General features: G+C 35.5%; 5 protein-coding genes across 7 annotated transcripts; 2 read left to right on the top strand and 3 right to left on the bottom strand.

The window, feature by feature from the left end:
* Positions 1-653: 653 nt before the first annotated feature.
* LOC111806162 (protein OXIDATIVE STRESS 3 LIKE 2) lies at positions 654-2,084 on the bottom strand. Its single transcript, XM_023691533.2, has 2 exons — positions 1,448-2,084; positions 654-1,294 (listed from the first exon to the last, which is right to left on the bottom strand). The coding sequence occupies exons 1-2, from the start codon at positions 1,759-1,761 to the stop codon at positions 907-909; spliced, it is 702 nt and encodes a 233-aa protein (XP_023547301.1). The 5' UTR covers positions 1,762-2,084; the 3' UTR covers positions 654-906.
* Positions 2,085-4,118: 2,034 nt separating this feature from the next.
* LOC111805653 (uncharacterized) lies at positions 4,119-5,999 on the bottom strand. The gene is made up of 4 exons (XM_023690801.2): positions 5,332-5,999; positions 4,626-4,721; positions 4,466-4,533; positions 4,119-4,380 (listed from the first exon to the last, which is right to left on the bottom strand). Exons 1-4 carry the CDS (start codon positions 5,959-5,961, stop codon positions 4,266-4,268), a joined length of 909 nt encoding a protein of 302 aa, XP_023546569.2. The 5' UTR covers positions 5,962-5,999; the 3' UTR covers positions 4,119-4,265.
* Positions 6,000-6,829: 830 nt separating this feature from the next.
* Positions 6,830-8,445, top strand: LOC111806142 (V-type proton ATPase subunit c''1). The gene is made up of 4 exons (XM_023691505.2): positions 6,830-7,105; positions 7,201-7,278; positions 7,643-7,813; positions 7,935-8,445. Exons 1-4 carry the CDS (start codon positions 6,978-6,980, stop codon positions 8,104-8,106), a joined length of 549 nt encoding a protein of 182 aa, XP_023547273.2. The 5' UTR covers positions 6,830-6,977; the 3' UTR covers positions 8,107-8,445.
* A 1,823-nt stretch (positions 8,446-10,268) lies between these two features.
* LOC111804972 (uncharacterized) lies at positions 10,269-13,669 on the top strand. Its single transcript, XM_023689819.2, has 3 exons — positions 10,269-10,524; positions 11,764-11,886; positions 13,176-13,669. The coding sequence occupies exons 1-3, from the start codon at positions 10,371-10,373 to the stop codon at positions 13,391-13,393; spliced, it is 495 nt and encodes a 164-aa protein (XP_023545587.1). The 5' UTR covers positions 10,269-10,370; the 3' UTR covers positions 13,394-13,669.
* Positions 13,670-16,071: 2,402 nt separating this feature from the next.
* LOC111805775 (EG45-like domain containing protein) lies at positions 16,072-17,770 on the bottom strand. Of its 3 annotated transcripts, none has more exons than XM_023690999.2 (4): positions 17,586-17,770; positions 16,731-16,894; positions 16,344-16,644; positions 16,072-16,269 (listed from the first exon to the last, which is right to left on the bottom strand). In XM_023690999.2, the coding sequence occupies exons 2-4, from the start codon at positions 16,846-16,848 to the stop codon at positions 16,263-16,265; spliced, it is 426 nt and encodes a 141-aa protein (XP_023546767.1). In that variant the 5' UTR covers positions 16,849-16,894; positions 17,586-17,770; the 3' UTR covers positions 16,072-16,262. The 3 variants fall into 3 exon arrangements, with proteins under 3 accessions (XP_023546767.1, XP_023546768.1, XP_023546766.1); XM_023691000.2 differs by having other exon boundaries at positions 17,684-17,701; XM_023690998.2 differs by lacking the exon at positions 17,586-17,770 and having other exon boundaries at positions 16,731-17,555.
* Positions 17,771-18,847: the final 1,077 nt, after the last annotated feature.

Raw genomic sequence — 18,847 nt, 5'->3', positions numbered from 1 at the left:
ATAAGAGGTGTGTTAAAGGAGCTGACAACAAATTACGAATAATTTATGTTCATGAGTAGTTAATACTCAAGTTAGATGAACGATTTGTACGTCAGTATCATTGTGGGTCTCCACCCACCAGAGTTTCCTTTGGTTTAGCCCTACTCGGGCATAGTTCATCATCTTTCAGGTCTCAAAGCATGTTCACACTCGAATCCTTTTCAAAAGAGTAAGGTTAAGGTTGATTGATGGTGAAACCCATAAAGGGGGATCCTACTAATTAGCTTCCTTATGTGTTACAGTTTTACTTGCACACATGTCAAGACGGTTTGAATGTTTATACATTAAATTACAAGCTTCGAACTTAGTTTATTTACGAATTCTTGTTCCTGATCAAATTTAATTTAATTTGTGATTGGTTTGGTTTAAACATATTTCTATGAAGAATTTTGGTAATTGATAGTTCAATCTAAGATCCCATAACTATTGTTCTTGATACTTGTATTTCCATTTTAGTCCACTGGCTCCATGTTCTTCACGTACTTTAAAGATTGGACATTGAAAATCCTTCGTGATTCGTTTCCGATTTGCCCAAGTTTCTGCCCAATAATCTGTGATTTTCTTTATAATTTTATCCGAAAAAGAAACTCAGATCTTTCCATTTTCCATGCAAATTCTATAAACGAACAGACGTTGATTCGATGACCAAACAGCTATTCTTTTTTGCTTTTCAATTTACATAAAAAAAATAAATTAAAAAAAAAAAAAAAAAAAGATAAGAACAACAAAACAGAGTTGCAGCAGAATTAAGCTCGATGATAATTTGAATGAGGACGAGTTATTTGGGAGAGGCCGATTTGATGAAAGGTCAAGTTAGTCTTGATGGTGATTCGCTTCCATGGGGCCATGGAAAACTCTTACCCTACGCTACTGTATATTGGCCAAGGAGTATGATCGCCAAGTGGGAAATTTACAGAGAAGAGGAACTGCGGAACCTGAATTGCTACGAGATGCTCGTCCCTTGGGGTGCAATGGAGGACGAATCGTCGGAGACAATCTCGAATTCAGATCCTCGCCGCTTTGCCTTTCAGAACTGCTCATGAACACGGCCAACGCTAACGAGCTTCCACGTGAACTAATGATCGGCCGCTTCGATATGCCGCCGGCGATTAGATTAGATGCAAGAAGATTTCTCCGTTTCCGAGAGAAGGCGTTTTCAGGTTTCGCTATGTCTTTTATGGACGAAGTAGAGGAAGCGTCTCCCAGGCTCGTGAAGGATTTCGATTTTCCGTTGTAGAAATTTGAAATTCCTCTCCTGCAAATTCATAAGTTCATCTAATTTGTTAAAATTGAACGGAATCTCATCGTTAAAATCTTCAGAAACGAAATCGCCGATCAAGTTGCCCTAAATCTAGAAAACTTGGAGAAGAAGATTACGAAAAATAAAAAACAAATTATAATCGCTAACCTGATAGGCAAAACTTCCTCCAACGATTCCATTCCTAGAGATTCTTTATACGAACTTTCCGCCTCATTATCCTCTCCATCATCATCATTCACCGATCTAACAGAGAAATCACTATTTTCTCCGATCGACGAAGATGAAGACGAACTACATCTATCCACCACCTCCGCCGGCGCCACCACATCACCAACAACAGCATCTCGTCGAACTACCGGAATAACTCCCGTCGTATTCAAGACGGAGCAGTACGACGGCAAAACACCTTGCGAGAAAACGGACGGCGGAATCCTGCTATTGCTCTCCAAAGCAATTGACATGACTGAGTAATTCAAATCCAAAGGTATGAACCGAAATAAACCAAAACGTGTTGAGAGCTAAGTGGAAGGGTATGATGCTTATATCAATGGAGGAAGAAGATCACCATGAAAATGCAAATCAGAAACAGAAACTGAGATCATACAGTGGAGAGAGATTGGGCAAAGAAGATCAGACAACAATTTAAACATAGAAATTATGGATTCTGAAACAATTAATGAACGCAAACAATAAAATCATCTTCGATCAGAGAGTTAATGAAAAGGATAAAGAATTCAGAAAAGGAAAGCCGAAGGCCTTATCCACACCTGCCGGCCTTTCATAAATCCCATTATTTTTATTTATAAATTTTAATATTATTTATCTTTTATCCACTGCCTGCGCCTCCACCATAATGTCATGTACCACTACCACTCTGACCATTCTACCCTTTTCCTCAATTTCTATTTTCTTAAATAAACACATATATTCCTAACTTAATAGTTTATTGTGTAACTAAATAAAATTAACACTCGTGGCTAATTTAAAAACTTCCGTTTAATATAATTATCGTTTAAATTCTTGACAAATAATCAAAAGTCAACGATGTAAAATTTGTAAGCATCTGATTGGAAGAGAGAAAAAGCGTAGTGTGGATCTTTGATACAGGAGATAATTTGGGCAGGCAATGTGTTTTATAAAAAAGATAGTGCCACGTAGGCAGATTGGAAAATTAACGGTCTGGGAAGAGGACACGTTGAGGATCGTGGTCGGTCACTGTGACAAGGAGAGAGAAAGAGAGAGAGGAGAGAGGAGAGAGAAGGAGGGTTCTTGAAATTGGATTGGGTGGACTGACGTGGCAATGACTAACCAAAGAAAGTTTCGGTAAGCCTTATCCCAAATATGGCCGTGACGAAAATTGTGGGCCCCACGCGTAACTCCACCCATCCGCTTTCTTCGAGGTTCTTCCATTCCCACACGGCCACGACGACACTGCCAGCTGTCCGTTCTCGAATTTTTTTTTTTTAATTTATCTATTAAATTTCTCAAATTTTACTTTTTGTTTAATAAATATTAATATTTAATTAGTGTATTAAATTTAAATTTATAGGCCTTTAAAACACTAAATACGTTTAAGAAGTAATTTTGTAAAATAGATTCAAATTTAATATTTAATTAAAATTTTGAAAATTAATTAGAGGGCCCGATATTGTGGGCCCAACGAGAAAACTTGGATGAAGAATATTGGAACACGTGTCAAAGGTTTCAGCCTAATCAATAATTGCTTCATGGGCAGACCGGTCGTTTTCACCTCCACGTAGGAAGCTGTTGGAAAATTATCCAACACCCCAACATTTTTTTTTTTTTTTTATGGTTTTAATTTAACTGGAAAAAAAAAAGGAATAAATAAAAATAATAATATTACTTTAGAAAAAAAAATGTTTTTAAATAATTAAATTTATATATTAATCTTTTATAAACAAAAAAGTATCTATTATTTCTAACATGTCAAATTAATAAGAAAAAACAAATTCTCAAAATAATTGCTTTATCTCTAAATTTCAGTAAATTATTAAATTTCAAAAAGTATTTAATAATTTATAATTTATAATTTTGCATTTAAAAGAAATATTAACTTTACATCTTTAAACTTTTATTATCGAATCAAATTAATACATAAAGTGAAATTAATTAAAATTTTAAAAATTTATCAGATATTTATTAAACTTTGACTTATGTCGTTATTATTATTTTTTAATATGAAAATAAAAATTTACTGTTTTATTAGACAAACAAAAATTTAATGTTTTATTAGACAATCTTAAAAATATGAAAACTTTTTTTCTAATTTATTTAACCAAAATATAAAAAATATGATATAATGATTTAATAACATTATTTGTTGCCCATTTTATATACCTAAACTATTATAGATACTGATTAAATCTAGAGATGGCCATGAGCTAGTCTCGAAGTGGTTGTGTAACAGTCCAAGTCCACTGTTAGAAAATAATGGGTCGATCATGAGCTAGTCTCAATGCTTGTCAATGAAGTGGTTATGTAACATCTCAAACCCACTCCTAGAAAATATTATTTGCTTCGATTCGTAACGTACCGTCACCAGCCTCACGATTTTAAAACATGTATACTAGGGAGAGGTTTCCACACTCTTATAAAAAATGTTTCGTTCCTCTCTCTAACCAACGTGGGATCTCGCAGATCATCATAGTTGGGGTTGCCGAAAATGGCGAAGGTCAGCTCGCTAGGGTTGGGTGTGTTCTTATTGAACCATTCTAACTTCCACATTTAGCAGTAGAACCGACATTAACGCCCCATGATAGTGGGCCGATGTCGGCATTCGAAAAACTCGACTAAAATTAGTGAATTTTACTTAATTATTATTAAAATTAGTGGGTTAATTATCTATTTTAGAAATTAAAAGCAAAATTAAATTGTATGAAATTAAAAATTTCAGGAAAAAAAAGAAACAAAATCACCAAAAATATGGAAATGGGAAATAATTAAATCAGAGCCCACACAAGAAACTCTTGACCACACGGTTGAATTCTGCAGGAGCCTCAATCTGCGGCACGTGCGAGGTCTCCTTCATCACCTCCAGCCTTGTCTTTTCCCCGAGAATCCTACACCACACATTTATAACCTAAGCCCACCAATATTTCAACAAAAAAATAAAAAATAAAAATAAAAATAAAAATAAAAACTCACTCTTTCAGCTCCTTAGCCATTTCCAAGGGAAATAACTGGTCATGATCTCCCCATATTATCAGTACCTCCTGCATATCGATCCCGAACATAAACCACTTCAAATTTATTGTTAATTTTAATAAAAATACGACACTCTCGAACGAGCTAATCTTCGACCTACCTGAAAGAGTGGAGAGAGGTCGATGGTATCTTCCCGCCCGAGCGTGAGCGACTTGAGGAGTTCGATCTTTTCCTTCCTCTTTTCCATGTACAATTTCTGGATTTATTTAAACATATTATTAATTAATTCATTTCATACACTAATTTTCTGAATTTATAAATATATCCTATGGAAAAAAAAAAAAAAAAAAGTCAAAACAATTCAACAGCATACACAATTTGCAATATTTATATTTATTTATTTATTTTGTCTTTTTTAAAGGTCAAACCAGACGTCACCTAATAAATAAAGCTTTAAATTATTGAAAAAATAATGGGGAGGTTTTCTTACCTACAATTATTTACCACCATCTCACTTTTAAATAATATCTCCAACTAGAAAATTACTATGATTTCTCGGAATTAAAATTACCTAAGTTGGCTGACTGGTATGTTATTTCAAGCGTTCACGATATCTTGGTGATTCTAGATCTGAACCACACACCATCATGTTACAGAAATATTCTAGCCAAATCATAAATTATATTTATATAATTATTTACCTCAATAATTAATAAATATGATTAATCCTTTCGTTTTTTTATTTAAATATATAAAATATCTTATTAAATTTTAATAATATTTTTATGAGAGAAAAAAAATATAGAAATATTTAAAAGAAAATAAATGAATAATAATAAAATAATATAAACGAATTTTGTCCTTACATGGATGAAATCGTTCAAGAAGAAGTCCGGCATCCGTCTGCCCACTCCCTTGAATACAGCAAGCTTCATTAACGTCCGTAACTGTTCCGCCGTCATCGGCAGCAAAAATTCATCGATATTCTCCACGTTAGCTCTTTTCAACATCGCGTCGTTATCTTTCCGTCTCATATTAACGCCGGAGCTCGCGATTACAACTTTCTCGATCCTCTCCGGCCAAATCCTCGCCATATGATACGCCACAAATCCGCCGTAGCTCGTTCCCATCACGGAGTATTTCTTCACTCCGATCTTCTCCAGAAGCTTTCCGATCGAGATCGCCTGAAAAACCTCAGTCCTCTCCGCTGATTTGGTCGTCGAACCGCCGAAGAAGACGAGGTCAGGAACGTAGACGTCGAAATCATCGGCGAGGAATTGGACTTGTGGACGCCATTGCCAAATCGCCATCGGGCCGAAGCCGTGGAGGAGGAGGAGGGAGGGTTTCGCGTTGGATTTACTGGGCTTAGGGCCCCAAAATGAAAGAGTCGTTTCGGCGTCGATGTCGATGGCTTGCTGCGTAAGGCCCGCGGCGGTGAAGCAGCGGCGGAGATACCCGCCGTACAAGGATACGAGGCTGAGAAACGACGGCCACATTGAATTGATTTGGGCGGCGCCGATTATAGCGTGAGTTCTTAGGAGCGGATCGGCGAATCTTTTTCAATTCCACGTTAGAAACATTGCCCATTATATCCTTTATTAATGCCATGCTAATCCAAAATTTTAATAATATTTATTCCATTTTTCTTCAAATTATGATTTAAATTATCATATAAAAAACAATTAAATTACGAGTTTAATCTATAAAAATTAAAATTTGTGTTTATTTGGTCTCTCGACTAATTAAAGTATAGAATTTAGGATAATAATTTTTTCTCGGGATTAATGGGTCTCATTTCACCTACTGGTGACCTACCTTGGAAAATAATTTTTCTTTTAACTTCACAAACTTTATATGAAGATCGTTCAGTAGCCAACTACCATGCTCGGCCATTAATTATGGGCACATATTTTCCATATACAAACCAACCATATAATAAATGAAAGTATACAAATATATTGATGGTTGAATCATTTGTAGGTGGGGACGGGGAAGCTTTTCCCGTCCTGTCTCTATTTTTTTTTAATCTATTTTTGCAATAATTGAAGCGGGATTTTTCGTGAAGAATTTGCATGCAGTAATTTGTTTCTTTATTTAATATATTTATAAAAAAAAAATCAATTTTGTAATGATTAATTTTAGAGAGTTATTAAAAGTCAAATTGGAGGTTTAATATTTAAAAATTGTAGAGAATATTGAACACAAAATAAAAATAAATAAAAATATTATAAAATTAAGATATGTATTTAATAGGAATAAATTTATGATTTACTAAAATTTTTAAATGAAAGCCATGAAATCATGTTGGAAATTACTATACTATCCCCGAGTTTAACACTTTCCCACGCGCGCGTGGACGTTTCTCGATACTCATCCATAGATCTCCACAATTTTCAGATCAGGAACTCTATTCCTCCAGGGTTCAGACCGGCGGATTTCAGATCAAATCGGAGTCATCTGAGTAAATAACTGCGACGATTTCAGAATTAAGATCGGAGATTGATAGATAACCATGTCGACCGCCGTCTTGGTCGCACGCTCTAGCTCCTGGTCTCGTGCTCTCATCAACATCTCTCCGTACACCTTCTCTGCCGTTGGCATCGCCATCGCCATCGGCGTTTCCGTCCTCGGCGCCGCCTGGTGCTGTTCTGAACCTATCTTGTTACTTTCTCTTTGTGTTTCTCTTGATGAATGTTTATTTTGATAATTTCCTTGCGGTGTTGCGAATTTGGTAGGGGGATTTACATCACGGGAAGCAGTTTGATTGGTGCGGCGATCAAAGCTCCTCGTATTACTTCCAAGAACTTGATTAGGTGAAGACCTTTAGTTGATGAACTTTTCGTTTTCCTATTGAATCTATTGCTACTTTTAAGATGGTCGGGTCGGGATATAGAATTTGGGATTCTTATTGCTTAATTCTTGGATTGATACAGCCGAGAACGATTAAACTCGTAAGGTTTTATGACTTTATTTTAGTTTTGAAACATAATTGAGCACGAGTCTAGTTTTTTTTGGGGGGAAAAAAAAATTGTTGAATGTAATAGTGTAAATTCCTTCTAGCATCTGCCTCTACCAGCTCGAATGATCCAACAAGTTTCATTGCCGACGTTAAGCATTAAGCTACATTTTTCTGGTGATTACTTTGATTATAACAACTTGAATGTTGTGCTCTTTCAGCGTAATTTTCTGTGAAGCTGTTGCTATATACGGTGTTATTGTTGCCATTATCTTACAGACCAAGTTAGAGAGTGTGTCAGCATCTCAAATCTATGCCCCTGAGTCTCTAAGAGCAGGATATGCAATTTTTGCATCTGGAATCATAGTTGGCTTTGCTAACCTTGTCTGCGGGTTTGATGGCTTCCCCTTTACTTTTTTTTTCAATAAAAATTCTTAAATTTGGCACTTTAAGATTCTTTTACTTCTCATTTTGATTGTTTGTTTTGAATCTCTTCTGATGCTTTGTTTGAAGGCTATGTGTGGGAATCATTGGAAGCAGTTGTGCATTATCAGATGCCCAAAACTCCTCCCTCTTCGTGAAGATTCTTGTAATCGAGATCTTTGGCAGTGCACTTGGGTTGTTCGGAGTGATCGTCGGTATAATTATGTCAGCTCAAGCCTCTTGGCCTGCAAAGACAGGTTGATGATCTGCCTCTTGGATTTCAAACACGAAATGTTGAAGTTCAATCATAATGGAGCCAGGGTAACTTGTTTTTCTACTCTTAAGCTCTGCAGTTTGCCCCTTCAATAGATATATGATATTCTTGTATAATCTAGAGTGGGAAGTGTATATGCATCTTTTAATTATCTGGGCATCATTCCTCCTCCCTTGGAGAACCATTTCAATCATTCTGATGTTGTTTCTAAATATTTCTCCTTTTGCCTTCTTTTTCAATCATTCTGTTCTGGTTCTTTGAAAACACTGGAAATATTCAATAATTCACAGGAGGAAGCCAATGTAGTAGGATTGCTTCCTTTCCCGACGAGTATAACATATTTTCCTGCAAAATCTGCCTGTCTTTGTTTCATGAATCGTTTTTGATCCAATGATAGTCTTGTTATTCATCGTTTCTTTACCGGATAATACTCTCCCAATTGAAGATCATCTCTTGTTCTTTTTAGCTAGAGCCAATCCAATCAGCTGTTTGTAACATGGCTTCCTTATAATTGAATTGATGCAAAATCTGTGTAGCTGCTGTGTAATTTAGAACCTGAGACAGATTCTCATTTGGTTATGTGGATTTGAAGATGAATTCTGTCATATAGGGGAGTTATTAGGCTTTTTAACCTTACAATGTATTGAGTACAATTAAATGCGACCCGAGAGACACTTCCGACCCGAAATCTTATGATGCAATGAATGTCTTCAAAGTTATGACTGCATTTAAGCTTTGGCCTTTTGGACTTTCTTGACCATGTAGACTTCCTGGTCGTATCAATCAATTGAGGAACATCATTGAAGAAAGGAATGTTTTTCTGATGGAGTTCTAGGCAGTTCTCTGGTGTAGCTACCCTCATCTTGAAGGGCCTGCAGTCGGGCAGAACCCAACCTTGCTTTAGTCTATCTTTGTACCTAGAATGCAGAACTTTTTGAGCAGATAGGCTGCCGAATGGATCGATATTCTCGAGTCGTGAGGAGTTGTGAGATGAGATGCGTCTTCCAATGGATTTCTATCATATATAACATCGATGAAAGACTCTTTTGTTTCTTTAATGACTCTGACAATCTCAGGAACCCAACTGTAACAGCCCAAGCTCACCGCTAGTAGATATTGTTCTCTTGGGCTTTCTCTCAAGATTTTTATAACGCGTCTGCTAGGGAGAGGTTTCCACGCACATATAAAGAATGTTTCATTCTCCTTCTCAACTGATGTGGGATTTCACACAAACCTTCTCTATTTGTTTGTGCATCTTCCTCACTATCTCATCTTGTACTCTTACCATCACCAGGTTACCCTACATTTGTTTTGCTCACTCGTGTCAACCGACACAAACTAAAAGATTATTGTATAGAGCTTTACTCGGATAAAGGTCTACATCATAAGCTCATTTAGGCAAGCAACTACTACTGAGCTGTGGCTCTGGTTGATTGATATATCAAATCCAGTTGATCATTTTCTTTGGAAGCTCAATGCGTGAGTAGCGGATCCTAAGTCAAATCAATAACTACTCTCCAAGCACTATGAACAGAATATCTAGAGATAGTTAAATACATCACAATTTCCTTCTAGAAGCCGTTAACAAATCGACTATTTATTTATTTTTATTTTGAAAAAAAAAAACAATATTTAAGGTTGAGAGAGAACTTCATCGAAGTCACCCGGTGATTAGACTATCTATCCAAATCGAATGATCATACTTCAGGTTTGAAATTGAGGAGTATAAAATATCATTATATGTAACGTCGGAGTAAAAATGGATACATAAATAAATCAATACTACATCCAAACGAGAGCATTTTTAGATGCTAAATTACTAAAACTTCAAATTTAAACGTGCTTGACTTACCGCAATCTCATGTCAATATTAGGGATCAAGATTAAAAATCTGTTTCGATCGGTGTGAAAATTAGGGATGACAATGTTAATTAAAGGATGACAATGTTGGACGGAGTTAGGACAAGAATATATGAATGTTTTGCATGGGGAGTAAATGGGCCGAATTAAGGCCCACCAATAAACGTGTGGGTGAAGGCCCACCAATAAACGTTTGGGTGAAGGCCCACCGATAAACGTTTGGGCGAAGGCCCAATTGACCGTATCGGAGAAGGAGGGACGATTTCTAGTTTTATAATCATTTCCAATTGATACGATCGAGCGGTTTTACTTCGTCTCCGCCAAAGAAATTTCTGTGCGTCTCTCTCCCTCTGAAACTTCCTTCTTCTTTTGTTTTTCTTCATTGAAAAGCAATGGTGGCGGGGCGCGAAGTACCAATTTCGCTCGACGAAGTGAGGGATAAGAACTTGATGCAGCTCAAGAAGCTCAATACAGCCCTCTTCCCTGTTCGCTATAACGAGAAGTATTACGCCGATGTCCTTGCCTCCGGCGACTTCACTAAGCTAGGTCTCATGCTTCTTCTATCCACTTCATTTTCTCTTCTTTCCTTCTCCCTTGTTTCTCTCCTCATCCATTCTTGTTGTCTCTCTTCTGATTCCGCCAATGATCTTTTTGGATTTAGCTACTAGCTATTTGGGAATACAGAAGAATGTTTGTGGGGTTTCTAGCATTGATTATTTGATTTTAGTTCGATTAGTTGGTGGCTTTTGGATTCCTAAGAACACTTTGAACTGTGGATTTGGCATTCGTTTTTCTGTTCAGTTGCTCTTTGCGACATTATATATAGTACAGGATTTTGAATTTCTATCCTAATTAGTGTTCGTTATGCGAAAGGGATAAGAGGAAACTATTGGAGGAGGAAAAATAACCCATTGGCCACTGTGGGTAGTTTTTTTTTTTTTTGTTTCAGATCATTGAAACTGTCCGGTGGATGGACTATGATTTTGATAGCTGTTGTGATCATGCGGTGTCAATTCTTGTTTCTTTAATTGTGTGGAAGCGGTTCTGTCCTTGATTTGTTTCTAATTGCGGGTTCTGTCTATTTATTTGTTTATTTTCTCTCTTGCTGTTTTGATCATGCGGAACCACTAAGAACTTCGTTTGGTTCATTGGATATCCATTTTTGAGTTTCTTCGTCGTTGTATTTCTCCTGTTTCAAGCTACTTTCCTAAATGGTGGTCTTGTTGGAATGGATGTTTTGATCTTTCTTCAAAGATAATTGGAATGATCCTCATATTCTTTCACTATTACAGTTGATTATTACACTCGGAGTTTGATATGAATGGTTTCTGAAACAATCTCCACTCTAATTGCATTATCTTCATTCACTTTCTTTGTCAATCATTTTGACAATGCTTCTCCCACGGCCCATCATTTGCATTATGCATTTCCAATTTAGACTCATTGCAAACTTGCATGTTTATGCAAAAAATAAACTAGGAGAAAGAACAATCTGTTTTTCCTTTTGAAATCTCTGGCTTGGCATTTCAGTAGTTTGATGGCTAGTAGACCTGCAGGCTGCAGCATGCCTAATCCAGTTTATTCTTAAAGGTTGAATGTATCTTCAGAAATAAGATTATCCTGTTTTTCATTAAAACAAAAGGGAAAACTATCCTGTTAGTCTTGTGTCATACTTAAAAGCTGAATCAGTGTAATGGTTAATAATTACTTCATCTATCTTATTACAATGAATGTATTTGTAGTATTTCATAAGGCTAAAACTATGTATTTCTATTGATTTTGCAGCATACTACAGTGACATATGTGTTGGGTCCATTGCATGTCGTCTTGAGAAGAAAGAACATGGATCTGTTCGTGTCTACATCATGACCCTGGGTGTTCTAGCACCGTACCGTGGACTAGGCATCGGTAAGTAACGACTTCAAATCTCTTATGAGATTCTTTTTTTTAAATAGGAGATAGGGTATATTAAAAATAAAAAAGAAAAGAGGTGACAACCTTATGGCCAATGAAGAGAAAACCCGTATCATGAAAAGGCTTATCGTACGTTGATATGCAGCTTCCATCCGAATTAATATATATATATATATATAACCGTAATTACAAAACAGCTTCTTGTGAAGGGCTCTCCAACTTCATGCAATATATTGTACGAAGTTCACCGAAAGGTTCATGAGGTTTTTCTCTATCTTGAACCATCCTTCCGTTTCTTCCTAGCCAAAGATTCCATTAGAATTCTCTAACTGCACGGTTTTGATACACTTGAGCTTTGATACAATCTTACAGCCACCAAATAAAGAGAGCTTTAGGAAGCCAAAGCTCAAGCTTATCTGGAAAAAAACAAAGAAGGTATTTCAAAATTCTAAACTGAAGAGGAATCCTCTAGCAGTAGAAGGCAATGCAAAAATAGATGATCTAGAGTTTCTTCTTCTTAGAGTCCCAGACTGCAAGTGTTTTAGGGGATGGGCCGGCTAGGCAGTAGGCCACCAATGGAATATTTCATTCTTTGGGATTTTTCCTTTACAGATCTGATTAGCTGAAAGTATCTTCAACTTTTGTGACATTGAGAACTGTTCACAAAGTTGACTTAACTTCAAAGTTCTCAATTTTATCTCGGGGCTGAACCGTCCATCTGTGAAGATCTGAGGCTCACTGAGTTCACTTTTTCTTTAAGAAGGATTCAACATTCAAATTTCTTTGTAAAATAAATAGATTTCTTCCCAGATGCAAATCCCTGTTACAACTGTTGTCATTCCAACTACTGTAATTACTGCTTGTTTATTGTTAGTATCCATCCTATATTGCAGTTCTGGATCTTCCATCAAAAATCTTTCTGTTCAAGTCCATCTTTTAGGAGATCTTCTAATATCTATTGGCACTGATCTGAAAGAACTCCTTTTATGGTATTCTCCAAGCATTTTACCATCTTTTAGGAGATCTTCTAATATCTGTTAGCAATGTCAGATCATTGTTCCCTAGGTTATTTGACATTTGCTAGTAATCGTGACTAGAATAACCGAATAATAAAATAACGATAACTGGCACAAGGCGTGCAAAAATATGTATCAAAGTGGGTCAAAGGGCCCATATATGTGTGTGTGTATATACATATATATTCTGTAAAAGCTTTCAATTGAAATGAGAAGTCTTCATTCTTTTAGTTGGTTGTTTTTTTTTATGTTCTTGGTTTTATGCAGGTAGTAAACTGTTAAATCACGTTCTTGATCTCTGCTCAAAGCAAAACATTCCTGAAATCTATTTGCATGTTCAGACGAATAATGATGACGCCATCAAATTCTATACGAAATTCGGGTTTGAGATTACAGAAACCATTCAGAACTATTACGCAAACATTACCCCGCCAGATTGCTATGTTCTTACCAAGTTAATCACTCAAACTCAGACCAAGAAGTAACCTTCCAACTTGAGTTCATTCCTGAGCTGTGTCCTACAATATTGTTTTGAACCCTCCTTTAACTCCCTATGAATTTAGTTAGTCAATTCAGGTCGAGATCGAATATCGCTGGAGCTAGAGGGCTTTTTGACATGCAAATTTTGTCCCATCTGGTAATTGAGTAAATCTTTCTGTGTGCTTCTTGAGGATGTTTAGAACAAGTTATAAATCTATTTATTGCCTTGTCATTGATGGTTACTTTTGCCCTTAATATGAAATGTTGGCATTGTTTGATTAGGACACTGTTTTAATACTTCTGGAGTAGAAAGGTTCTGAATATTTTTGGCATTCAAAAGTTTAGGTGGTTAGGTAAGAGTTGAATTAGCTATTCACTTATTGATTTGAAGGTGTTTACTCATTGATTCCTGTGAAGATAATCAATTGGTATCAGTGCCATTGTTAAACAATCACTTAATTATGCATTCATGATTAGTAGAAAGGGATTGAAGGTGGTGGTGTACTGTTGTTCAACTCCTTTTACTAATTAGTCCGAACAGTGCCCAACCGAATTCCTTGGTGATAATGAGACCGTCACAATGTGATTGGTAAACTTTCACGGTTGGATTATGAAATTAAGTGGTTATTAGGAGACATGTAGATTTTTGAATCAATGTCTTATAGTTATTATGAAACAACCACACATCCTTTTATTAGAATCCATACTTGTATCAAGTTTGATAGATGTATTTTTAATGATTGAGATTGTGTAACGCCTCAAGTCCACTGCTAGTAGATATTATCCTCTTTGAACTTTCCCTTTCGGGCTTCCCCTCAAGGTTTTTAAAACGCATCTGGTAAGGACAGGTTTCCACACTCTTATAAAGAATGTGTTGTTCTCTTTCCCAACCAACGTGAGATCTCATAGATGGAAAGATATATCGATCGATATATCCACATTAGTGTATAATTCAATCCTTGGATTGAGCCTATCGAGAGACTAGGGGACGTAAAAATCCGTGGGATCCACCTAATAGCATTCTATATACCAACTTTTGTCTTTAGGATATTCTGGCCGTTTCTTATTAGTCAAGAATTGATGTGGAAGGGTTGGAATATTTGTGCCATAATTGGCATATTCTACATATACAGAGTAAGAATCACTTCATCAATCATGCCTTAAGACAAGCTTTTTGGCTTTATATTGTAATAAAGTTTCGTTGGATCCTACTCGATATCAAAGTCTTCTTCCACCCCATCTTTTCGGTGCCATGTTCAAGACCAAAAAATTCTCGATGACATAGTTATCGCTCTGATACTGACCATCTCTCTCACTCGAACTCAGTTCGAACAACAATGACATTATGTTACCTCTCATTCTCTTTTCTTTGGCTGTCTTCCTCACCGGTCGGAATGTAAACCCTCTAAATAAAAGCTCAAGTTAAATGCTCAACCTCAACATTGGTCCAATTCAATTCTTAATGTCTAACAGCTAACTACAAGTCTACCGGCTGTTATAGGAATAGTAGTCTCTAGCGTCGGTTTAGCTTGGAGCCGAATTACTATTCGATTGGTTGTTGCATTAGCAATTTTCATTATAAAAATTGTCCAATTGAGCAAACTCTCGAGAAAAACTAATATCAATATATCTCTTTTTAAAAGAACGGCATATAGAATATTATAGGTTACGTTCTATTAATTTAGTCGAACACTTCGTCTCGTAATCAAGTTATTTCATTATTTACTTAAAAGTATTAAGCGATCATAAGTTAAAAAGCTCACGTACTTTTAATGTATAATATGTCCTTTAACTTCAAGAATTGTCTGAACCCTAAACCCTAATTTTAAAAATTCATTAACCTATTAAACATAAAATTTGAATTTTTAATATTCTATGAAAATAAATTAATTTATGTCTAATTAATTTGTTAATTTTAAAAAATATTGTTTGACATTTTTAAAAATAAAAAAAAAATTATTAGACATGAAAATTGAGAATTTATAAAAGTTTTGTTTTGATTTTCTTTCTTTATATTTTATTATTATTATGGAATACGAATGCAATTGACATTTTATGATCCGATCACGTGACCACTTTCATTGTCAAATTCGCTTTTGGCCGCCCATGTGACTGCATGCGACTTTCACAATTTACACGAATTTTCTATTTTTTTTTTTCATAAATTACATGTTTTTTTTAGCATAATTAATACATTTTAACTTTTTATTTAATGCCTAACAAAATTTTAATTTTATATTTACTAAATTTTAAATTAGCTAAAATTTAAAAAATTAATTATTAAATATGTTATTTCTAATAGAAAGCTTTTAAATTTTGTGCGTAATAAATTCGATAATATTTATAAAAAAAAAAAAAAAACATCCTATTAATCCTAATTTGGGAGTTAATAGATACCATATTAATTTGTATATTTATTTTATACATATATTAATTTACTTACCTTAAATTCCAATTTCAAACAATTACGTTGGAATAATGTTCAATTGTCCATTAAAAAAACCATATAAAAAATATTTTTTTAAAAAAATAAAATATGAAATTTCTCGAGGAGTCGACCCTACAAATTTTAGAAAATATCATTTCAATCCTGACAAAAATTGAAATAGGTGACGAAAATGAGGATGATGAAATTTCCGTCCCCTCTGAGATTCAAATATTTATTAGACAATATAAGACCGTATGTGCCGAATTCATATATATATATATAATATTTCTTTTGAAAATACAATTAATAAGAAAATTAGACTATAAGTTGGGGTGGGATTCAGATTTGAGGGGAAAAGAACAGAAGAAATTAGAGATGTGTCAATGGCGGAAACTGAACACAATGGACTTCGGACTTCATCTTCCTCTGTTTGATGAACATTCATTTCAAACCCTACAAAAATCCACAGAAAATTCCATTAAAAAAAATCCCCAAAATTCAAAAAAAAAAATCTCCAAACCACTCACTCCCGAAATTCAATGTTCACGAGCGACACAGATCCTTGAACAATGGATTTATACGCCGTCGTCGACAACACCATCGTCGTATCCCCTCTCGCCGGCTTCGTCACCGTCGAAATCGCACGATCCACGATGGTCACCTGAATAATCTGATCTGGAACGCACGACTTCGGCACATCGGCAGAGAAGCACCTCACTTGGTACTGTCTTCCACATGCCGCTCCCTTCTCCCATATTCCTTCTCCGGCCGCCGCGAACAGGTTGCTCGCCGGAAACACCGAGGTGTCTTTTCCGGCACAGGCGGCGGCTGTGTCAAATTTCACTCATTCATTCATTCATCGCCGCCGCAAAACGAAGAAATTCGAAAAATTAAGAACATTAATGCGAACTCACGTAGATAAGGAGCGGTGTAAAATGTGGCGGTGCCGAGGTCTCCATGACAGAATTGGAAGAGGTGAGCGGCGAAGAAGACGGTGAAAAGGAATCCAGAGAGGAACAGAGGATTCGACATGTCGTTCAGTTCCTTATGAACAAAAACTTGTTCTTGATTGATTTATCTGACCCCACCCAATTCTAATTTATTTTTTTCTTTCATAATTTTTTGAAATATATAGTAAAATTCAAATTTAGATTATCGGACTTGCCAAATATAACGGCCAAACAAATTTCGACAATAAAGGAAAAAATTTTAAAAAAAATTAATTTTTTTGGATTTTCCTTTCTTCAAACGGAACGAACAAAAATAGAATTAGGTTAATTATCTAGCTTGGTTTGTGGTCCCCACACATAATAATGTCAAGTCGACCATGATTACATGACATTACAGTCATGGATACATAATCTAGAGGTACTTGGTACCTCGATTGAAGAGGGGAACGAAATGAATCGGTTTGTGGTCCCCACACATAATAATGTCACATTGACCATGATTACATGACATCAAATCGTAGAGGGGAACGAAATATTTCTTATAAGGATATGGAAACCTCTCCCTGGTAGACAGTCTTATAAAATCGTGTTTTAAAAGTGTGAAGTTAATAGCGATATATAATGAGTCAAAATGGATAATATCGGCTAACGGTGAACTTGAGTTATTACAATTTATAAATTTTTTTATACTTCTATTTCTAACCGAGATTTATAATATAATCTTAATAGCTATAATGATAAGGTCAATAACAATCGTATATGCATACAACGATTCTTTCTTTCTTTTCCTTAAACGAAAACATGTAGAGATTTGTTTACCTTAAAAGAGAGAACAGACGAAATCTGTAAAATGACACGTATGATGATTCTTTCTTTCTTTCTTTTCTGTAAATGGAAACATATAGAGATTTGCTGACCTTAATAGAGACAGTAGCGGAAATCATCGAGAGGACTTTTGGGCAAATTTCGGAAGGGAAAATGTGGCAAAAGTTGTAATTTTTAATTTTGTAAGGGTTATTTGACAATTAGAAGGGTTTTATGGAGGGATTTGTTAAGCGTAAAAGAGATGGCTTAAGGAAAGAAAGAAAAGGTGTTTGGTTATTTGCTTGGAAGCAATGTATTTCATTAGCGTATAAGAGAGAATGATATTGAGAATAACAAAAGAAGCTATCTATATGAATGGATGCATTTCTGGGTCTTCTTGCTTTGGGGTTCAACATGCTTCAGCCTTGAGCTTTTGCTTAGTTCCTTCATGGGTACACCTTCAATTGGATACCCATTTGGAATCGCATATACGAACAATTCTCCGCTTTAAAATCTGGTCTTCGATTTTTGGTTGGAGAGAAGAACGAAGTGTCCATTCTAAGGGTGTGGAAACTTCTCCCTAGTAGACATGTTTTAAAAACGGTGAAGTTGACGATGATATGTAATGGGTCAAAACGGATACTATCGCTAGTGATGGGCTTGGGTTGTTAAAAATGGTATTAGAGCCAGACTAATATGGAATCAACCCAAGAGAAAGTATGGAACGGATTACCTTGATGATCAAGATCAAGAGTAAAGAAAACTCGTTTCTAAACTCGTGATTTTAATCACTCTACAAGAGGTTTGATCAATACCACTTGAATGACTCTAGCATGCAAGTTCTAAATACAAGAATTTGCAAAGAAAATCTTAACTCTCAACAAACCTAAAAAAAAATAGAAATTCTAATTTTTTTAATTACAAAATGTGAGGTCTCTTGTATAGCCTTTACCACCTTAACCTTGGTGACACATAACTCTCAAAGTAAATTGGCTAGTTAAGGGTGAGATATGATAACACGTGAAACTCCTATATTAAAAACTAGTTTAGATATGACAAACAAATATTTAAACTATAATTAAATAGTGCAATGAATGAAACGTGCTCATTAGTCGTCTGTGGACTAGTTCCATAAATTTAGCTGAGTTCATTAAATGTAACTTAAAATGCATTTAATGCATCTCTTTCATGAACTCAACTTTGCACAACATATAAGTGAGGTCTCCAACGTCTTCTGGAATTTCCTTTGATGAGTTCACCATAGCTTGAATATAAGT

The sequence above is a fragment of the Cucurbita pepo genome, chromosome 11 (genome assembly GCF_057944985.1).
Source record: "Cucurbita pepo subsp. pepo isolate OVF chromosome 11, ASM5794498v1, whole genome shotgun sequence".
Lineage (NCBI taxonomy): Eukaryota > Viridiplantae > Streptophyta > Magnoliopsida > Cucurbitales > Cucurbitaceae > Cucurbita > Cucurbita pepo.
Note: the sequence above shows the minus strand (reverse complement) of the source record. Positions and strands in the feature narration are given on the sequence as shown.

What these genes read in the sequence shown, in the direction of transcription:
- LOC111806162 (XM_023691533.2), bottom strand. Translation starts at nt 1,761, where the DNA reads ATGTCAATTGCTTTGGAGAGCAATAGCAGGATTCCGCCGTCCGTTTTC. An exon ending in GAGGAAGTTTTGCCTATCAG is followed by an intron (nt 1,295 to 1,447) that starts GTTAGCGATTAT and finishes ATGAATTTGCAG; the next exon opens with GAGAGGAATTTCAAATTTCT.
- LOC111805653 (XM_023690801.2), bottom strand. Translation starts at nt 5,961, where the DNA reads ATGTGGCCGTCGTTTCTCAGCCTCGTATCCTTGTACGGCGGGTATCTC. An exon ending in TCTTGAACGATTTCATCCAT is followed by an intron (nt 4,722 to 5,331) that starts GTAAGGACAAAA and finishes AAATAAATCCAG; the next exon opens with AAATTGTACATGGAAAAGAG. An exon ending in ACCTCTCTCCACTCTTTCAG is followed by an intron (nt 4,534 to 4,625) that starts GTAGGTCGAAGA and finishes ATCGATATGCAG; the next exon opens with GAGGTACTGATAATATGGGG.
- LOC111806142 (XM_023691505.2), top strand. Translation starts at nt 6,978, where the DNA reads ATGTCGACCGCCGTCTTGGTCGCACGCTCTAGCTCCTGGTCTCGTGCT. An exon ending in ACTTCCAAGAACTTGATTAG is followed by an intron (nt 7,279 to 7,642) that starts GTGAAGACCTTT and finishes GTGCTCTTTCAG; the next exon opens with CGTAATTTTCTGTGAAGCTG. An exon ending in TTTGCTAACCTTGTCTGCGG is followed by an intron (nt 7,814 to 7,934) that starts GTTTGATGGCTT and finishes CTTTGTTTGAAG; the next exon opens with GCTATGTGTGGGAATCATTG.
- LOC111804972 (XM_023689819.2), top strand. Translation starts at nt 10,371, where the DNA reads ATGGTGGCGGGGCGCGAAGTACCAATTTCGCTCGACGAAGTGAGGGAT. An exon ending in CGGCGACTTCACTAAGCTAG is followed by an intron (nt 10,525 to 11,763) that starts GTCTCATGCTTC and finishes TTGATTTTGCAG; the next exon opens with CATACTACAGTGACATATGT. An exon ending in GTACCGTGGACTAGGCATCG is followed by an intron (nt 11,887 to 13,175) that starts GTAAGTAACGAC and finishes GGTTTTATGCAG; the next exon opens with GTAGTAAACTGTTAAATCAC.
- LOC111805775 (XM_023690999.2), bottom strand. Translation starts at nt 16,848, where the DNA reads ATGTCGAATCCTCTGTTCCTCTCTGGATTCCTTTTCACCGTCTTCTTC. An exon ending in TTACACCGCTCCTTATCTAC is followed by an intron (nt 16,645 to 16,730) that starts GTGAGTTCGCAT and finishes AATTTGACACAG; the next exon opens with CCGCCGCCTGTGCCGGAAAA.